Source organism: Alosa sapidissima, chromosome 14 (genome assembly GCF_018492685.1).
Source record: "Alosa sapidissima isolate fAloSap1 chromosome 14, fAloSap1.pri, whole genome shotgun sequence".
Taxonomy (NCBI): domain Eukaryota; kingdom Metazoa; phylum Chordata; class Actinopteri; order Clupeiformes; family Clupeidae; genus Alosa; species Alosa sapidissima.
Genome location: NC_055970.1, coordinates 12,515,553 through 12,523,052, shown reverse-complemented (window position 1 = coordinate 12,523,052; position 7,500 = coordinate 12,515,553). Strand labels below are relative to the sequence as shown.

Genomic DNA, 7,500 nt, shown 5'->3' with positions numbered 1-7,500 from the left:
AGTTCTCCCTCTAACTAGAAAAAACATAATAATGAGACCTGAGTGTTTCGCGTACAGTTTAAAATAATTCTGCTCAGCCACTCATGGGGAACCAAGCTCCACTAGTTTCCACCAACTTACATTTACAAAAAGGCTTCTCCCATCACACTTGCTCAAATAAGATATAATTTTCTCTTGGCATTCTGTATACATGTAACGTACAGTATAAGGCTCCCCTAATGTTACTGTGAGGTCAGTGGAGAACAGGCTAGTCTGCTGTGCGTAAGACAGCTACTCCATGAGACATAATAGCCCCTGTAGGCCTCGGGGGAGATGGTGAATGCGTGTTGGATTGCGCACTATTTCTGTACACACACACACACACACACACACACACGCACTCAGTCACACTAACTCACTAACTCTTTCAGTGTGTATTTCTATACACTTGCAGAAGTACACTATGTGTTGTGTGTAAACATTCTGCCCTGTCTTTATGTCACAGATAATGCTCTTCATGGTACACACACAAAGCAGAAGCCATAAAAAGCAATTAAACTCGCTGCACACAGAAAGCTCAACACAATGCTGTGAGCACACGAAAGCTAACAATTACATGGGTCACTTGATCTACAGAGATGAACAAGTCTGGCGCATATACTGTACACCCCCCCCCCCCCCCCTCCTTCTTCTCATCCGGAACACACACCTGCCTGTGCCTGTACATGTACTACTGAAGGGCATTCAGTAGTAATGGGTGTGTCTGAAAAGAACATTTATTTGATTGTGTGTGTGAGAGTAGGATTACATTAGTGTGGTCAGTGTTGTGTACGTGCGTGACTACGCAGGATCTAAGATGCGGTGACGGCCGATCAATGGGCGGCTCATTAATCATGCAGATGGACATTGATATTGCGGATAAAAGAAAAACGGAGCTAGTCTATTGTGTGTGTGTGTGTGTGTGTGTGTGTGTGTGTGTGTGTGTGTGTGTGTGTGTGTGTGTGTGTGTGTGTGTGTGTGTGTGTGTGTGTGCGCCTGGGAGGCTGCCTCTCCCACTAATGAAGCCTCGCAGACGTAAAACGCCCAGTGCAAGCACAAGCACACAAAGCCCTAATGGCAGCCTCCTGTAATAGCCCAAGCCCTTGATAATCACCCCCAGCACAACAACGTGGCCCTAAAGAACAATACTCCGTGGGCAGATCCACGACCGAGGCTCGCGGCTTGCCAACACAAAGGCGGCGGATGATGACCGATGGCACGGCGTTAGAGCTCAACAGGGTGGGGCAGGGCCGGGCGCAACGCGTGGGCCTTAATCTGCTTCATTAGTGGATAAACCCAAACAGGAGCGGCTAAGCGGCAGCGCTGACCAGGCCTCTCAGCCCCCACGGCCCCTTCATGTTTCCCGTCTGATGGTTTTACTGTCGGGATGAACATGGCCGCTCTTGACACCAGCTTGTGGTGCTTTGCTTTTAGTAGGGGCTCTGTGTTTCGCTGCAGACTTGAAAAGTGCTGCAAATACAGGCTTAGCGAGAAGCTGCCGACACTGGAAATGGTGAAAACGGTGGAGTAACGTGGACAAAGGCTTTTTCTGATTTTCATTCATCTCTCTCTGTCTCTCTCTCTCTCTCTCCCTCTCCGTCTTTACTAGGTGACGTCAGTTGGCTTTCAAAAGCCCCTTGTGCTAATAAGACATTAGGACTCCTAATACAGCCCATTCCGCCGGAAAAAAAAAAATAATGTGTCTCACTTTTCTCTAAACCAGCATTGAAAACTCCAGGGCGGCAACACAGCTTTAATGTGACATATAAATCAAAGGAACTCTGCGCAGTAATGGCTCGGCACTCGAGTCTCACAGACCAGTGAGAAATAGAGGCAGAGCGACAAACACGCTCCAAATCAAATAGCCACGTTACGACCCTACTGTGTTAGTGACACACACTTCCTCTGGGAGTTACGGTGTGTGTGTGTGTGTGTGTGTGTGTGTGTGTGTGTGTGTGTGTGTGTGTGTGTGTGTGTATGCCTCTCCGCACAGAGTCCTGAGCGAGTGAGTGTGTGTGCGAGTGTGTGTGTGTTTCTCAATGATGGACTATGAGAGCGAGAGAGAAAGCACGAGCGTGACACTAGGGGTTTAGATTCTATTAAGCTCAGTTCATTACGAGCAGAGAGCTGGCACCGAGGCGCCACGCTGGCCGATTGATGGCGGACGAGAGAGGTCTGGGTTTTGGGCACTCGCTGCACGTAGGTGCCTCTTCACCACCCACAGGCTGGACCATCAGTCACATGGGAACTCAGCAAAATGTTCAACGGAGCCGGGGATGACCGCAACTACTCTCCTTATCTAACCTCGTCATTCTGTGCCTGTCTGCCGAATTAACAGCAATATTATCAGCCTCACTCAGTGGAACACTTAATCCATACTTACAAGATAGAAAACAAATTAAGAGAGGATGTCTCTCAGGTTCAGGTAAGTCCATCTTTTCCCTGTGTTACACTCAACATTGGGCCATTATGAAAAACCCCAATTTACCATCTTGGCTGCAGGTAATAAATTAGATGCTCTTGTAACAGATGTCGGAGTGTGAGCACACAGCGGGGGACGTGGGCAGTAGGGTGGTGAACTGGACAGAAGCCTTGGTTACCTCGGTGACGCCGCGCAGGAAGGCCTCCTTGGCTTGCTTGGCCGGGCCATCCACGGTCTTGCCGTCGTCCTCGGGGCCCCAGCTGGCGCTGTAGATGTGGATGTGCTGTGGGTTGAGACTCAGAGAGTGGGCCTCCACCAGGTCAGTCACCTCGCCGTCCAGCATACGCACGCCTATACACACACAGACACAGACACACACACACACACACACACACACACACACACACACACACACACGGTTAGGAATGTTTGACATCATTTTGCCAAAGAAATGTTGGCCCAAAAGGAGGAGCAAAGTTAAAACACACATTTTAAACCTGTTCAGAAGTACAAAACTGTATTTCATATGTGCTGTACATCCTGTTGACCTCAATGCTACATTTTCCAATCCAGTGGCAAGTGGAACAGTGATGGTCTGAGGCTGACAAAAGGCTGGCAATCCTTCAAAGTTCCTGCTGGGTAACTTCTAAACGCGTATAAGCAGCTATTGACAGCCCAATGAACGCTTGTGGGGGGGGGGGGGGGGACATCAAAGCTTTTGACTTGGTAAAGAAGAAAGGATGCGCTGCACAGAGCCAGTGGTGGCACTGTGGCACTGCATATATAATTAAAGATGCGCTAAGGAGAGAGAACAGATTGAGTTTTTGGAGTTCACAGGGAGGTGACTGATGCAAACATTCCTCTCGCCTCCGCGGGCATATCTCTAAAAAAAAACGTTCTTTGGAACGATGAGGACAGGCGCTCGGAAAATCTCCGCGCCTCCTATCTCTGTCTTTTACCTTTTCTTGTTCTTATCCTCCCTCCTGTCAATCTCGCCTCTCTGTCTCTCTTTCTTTCTCTTGTAAGTCCTCTCTTTTTCTCTTGTAGCGTCTCTCTTTTGAAAGACAAAGATTACGGCGAGCGCATGTCAAAGCATAAGCTCGGAGAGGGAAAAAAATGTAAATTTCATTTCTGAAGTCCTCCATTGATTTTGGATCAAACTGGCAAAACTTTTTTTCTCAAAGCATGTGTGTGTGTGTGTGTGTGTGTTTGTGTCTCAGGGTGCTTTTTAGATGCAACCCCTCCTCAGTGGGGGCAGAGACACGGAGGGATGCCATCTTGCATCTTCAAAACCGTTTCACCTCCTCTGCTGCTGCAGCCACGACTTCTCATGGGCGAGGGGAGAGGGTATTTGTGCTTCTCATGGGCGAGGGGAGAGGCTATTTGTGCTTCTCATGGGCGAGGGGAGAGGCTATTTGTGCTTCTCATGGGCGAGAGGCGCCCACATATGGGGACGGGGCAGATAAACAGAACCCAGGGCCCTTTCATCTGTGGCCCGCCACGTCCTGCCACCAGGCCAGGGGCCGCAGGACTGCCCACGGAGCCGTCCATGGAGAGAGGAAGCCATACAGCCATACATACAGCCATACATACATACAGCCTCCTACATCAGACAAATTTTGCCTGTGCTTAAAGCCCTCATCAGTCTGGACTAATTGAGGCCGCACACCAAAATCAATAAATAAAAGCAAAGAATGAAAGCACAGTGCCAAACACACAATGTTAAATCACTAGACCGATACACAGGAAACAGAAGGAAATTGTTTATCCTTCAGTAAAAATTACCCTTTTCCGGAGAAGCGTAGGAACGAGAGACAGAGAAAGAGAGCAGAAGGAAGAGTGGTGAGAGAGACAGAGAGATAGAGAGCGAGGGAGAAGGAAAGGGAGAGGGGGGGAGAGAGAGAGGGAGAGAGAGAGAGAGAGAGAGAGAGAGAAAGAGAGAGACCACCCGTTTGGATAAGTGTGGCAGTGAAAAATGATTAGCAGCTGTGCGGCTGACAGTGCGCCTTGACGGAGGGCGGATGCTTGGCAGCCATTGTGTTTGGATTAGGACCAGCGGCCGGAGGGGCAGAAGCGTGACCGCCTGTCTTCGCCACTTAAGCCCGCCGACCGATCTACTGACCAACTGACCGACCGACAGATAGACAGACAGCACATCAGCCAACTCCACTCCAACAGGAGACTCCACTCCAGCTAACACTCCACTCTAGCACGCACACACACACACACACACACACACACACACACAAATACAAAGACACACGAGACACACAAATACAAGACTCTCGACACTCTTACACAACTTACAGGCCACAAAGTGAGCAAAGTGTTCTCCCGGCAATGCTGTTCAAGTTCATCAGAACTTGAACTTTCATTCCACAGCACACAGAAACACACCAAAGACACACACACACACACACACACACAAAACCTCACTCTCACTCACAACTTGCACCACACAACTTACTCAGAAGGCAAAGCATTCTCCCTTGCAACAGTGAAGCTCAGCAGAGTGGAAATTCTTTCAGCACTCGAATACAAACACACACCCCTCGCAACACAGTCGACAAAGTGTTCTTGCTGCAAGCACTGAGGCTCATCAGCATCAATCACTACCATGCAGAATCACTACCTGCTAACTGCTGTAGCTCAGCAATAACAACCAAAAATTGGACTGTGAAAAGTTTCTGCGATTCAGCTGAAGACGACAGAGCACTCTCTCCTGGGACTAGCGATGAAAACGCGCCTTCAGCTAAACCTGGCACATCCACAGCCATGATTATTTATGAGCTCTTGCACAATTATATATATATAGAAAACACTGAAACAAATCACTGCCAACAGTCCTGCTAATTTCAGTCTTACCATCTTTGTGCTGTTCAGCTTTGCTCTACCTGTCAAAACAGCTGACAACAGCAACGCAGTACAAAAAGCATCTACAGACTTCTTGGGGACCTCTAAGCACCACTTGCTCCCTCCTTGCCTTGATGTTCCATAGCAGGCACAGCCTCATCAGGAAAACTCAGCTGATAACAAATAGTCAAAAGCTATTTGTCTATAGTCTAAAGCAAAATTCATATTCTTCAAAACACTTTTAGTTCACAGGATTTTGCATTTGTCAGAATGGCAGAGTTAGCGGCTAACCAAACTAAGCTGCTAATACTTGAGCGCCTGGGGGGGAGGGGGAGGGGGGGGGGGGGCTTTGGGAGAGCTCAAAAGCACTTCCTGAATGCTGAATACTGACTCTGGTGCTGTATGAAGGCTGACTGGAGCAGGCCTGAACCCTTGACCTCCACTGACCCCTGAGCCCGACCCCTGAGTGTCTGGACTGGGCTCGGATAGGGAGCTGTGCTGAGCTGCAGGTCCCCTTTAAGGCCTCTGCTCTGACCCCTCCCTCATGGCTCTGACTCCTCCCTCTCTGCTCTGACCCCTCCCTCTCTGTTCTGACTCCTCCCTCTCTGATCTGACCCCTCCCTCAAGGCTCTGACCCCTCCCTCTCTGTTCTAACTCCTCCCTCTCTGCTCTGACCCCTCCCTCTCTGCTCTGACTCTAAGGCAGCCTGGAGACCATGGAGCAAATTTTCGCCTGAGATAGGGAACCAATCACAGAACAGGGGGGAAAGCAAAACGATGATGAGCTATGCACAGACGCATTTGATAGACATCCGTGGCACCCAATAAACGGATCTGGGCATTTTTTTCAAATACGAGAAAATGAACGTTTGGTTCCCAGACCACGTCTCATTGAGAAGTGGTGGCGCTAGCCAGGCTATACTGCATGGACGCCTCCTCTAGATCACCACTACTGCTGCTGCTCATTGTTAGCTTGTCTCATAGTGTGTACGTATATACACACACACACACACACACACACACACACACAAACACACACACAGACACAGACACACACAGGGACACACACACAAACAGACACACAGCCAAACAGACACACATCACTGAAGGGCTTTTCCTGGCAGGGCCCAAGAATTGATTCAGAAAGTTTGGTCCCACTGGGAGGCCAAGTGCAGCTGCTGAGCAGCCCAGCAAAGCTCTTCAGCGCAAAACAAACCCAACACACACACTCTGCTCTGCAGCTTGCCAGCTTCATTTCATTTCACACACCGGATGGCTTATTTGGTCATTCTGTCACATTGCACAAGTGTCTACCGGCCAGTACGATGGCACATAGTTTTATAGTGCTTTGGTGCCAGAGTTACTACCTTGCAGGACAGAGTTCTGCTAGTACCCCTGTGAAAGTCAAAATGACAAAACATGACGTACTGTACCCCTTGTCTCTAGCAGGTGCCTTAGGGTGAAGGCATCTGGAACAAACATTGGCTCATTGTAGTCCTTCAGTATTTACGTTGCTGTTGCGTTATTTGGCCGGTTACGTGCTTTAACTAGCCCCACCCAGGTTCCTATAAAGCTTTGGAGGGAGCGGGAGAGACCTCATTACGGAGGGGAAATCAGCTTACGGACGTCTGCTTTTGTTCTGCATCGGCACACCTGACAGCACGCGGGCAGGCGGGGCGGGCCAGCCGGAGCGGAGAGGGGGGGGCCAGCCGCGTTCCGATTGCCAGCTGCAAACGCTGGACCCTCTGCAGGGCAGCGAGAAAGAGAGAGGGTTGGGAATGTAGGACGCGCTCGGTGCCCGACAAAAACACTTCAAAAGAGAGAACGGCGTGACCCAAAAAGGAACGCAGGTGGAGTCACGGCCATAGGGGCTCGCATGCGTTTCCTCCTGGCCTGGGTCCGGTTTCCTTCTTCTAACTGACCTTCCCTTTCTTGTGCCAATCTGATGAGGTGTGCTAGCATGTAGGGCCTGTCACTCAGACCACATGAAAGGGACTGCATGGGGCTTCAGCGGCCGTTGTTTGCTAACTGGTCTTCCTGGGGCTTTAGCGGCCGTTGTTTGTATTTGTGCTTTTTTCCCTGTAAATTCCTTTTGTTTGCCAGCTTGGCTGTTATAGAATAAAATCCCTACCAAAACTAAACTTTGTTGCAGACTCTCCCTACATTGTTAAATTAAACTGAGCCATTATTAACAAAGGGTGACTCTGG

At 49.5% G+C, this 7,500-nt stretch overlaps 1 protein-coding gene across 1 annotated transcript in view; it reads right to left on the bottom strand.

Moving 5' to 3' along the window:
• The window catches only part of furina (furin (paired basic amino acid cleaving enzyme) a), a 117,832-nt gene that overhangs the window by 24,404 nt on the left and 85,928 nt on the right, over positions 1-7,500 (bottom strand). The window contains exon 8 of the mRNA XM_042062564.1: positions 2,619-2,834. Coding sequence (XP_041918498.1) covers positions 2,619-2,834 — 216 coding nt within the window. The remainder of the gene's footprint in view (positions 1-2,618; positions 2,835-7,500) is intronic.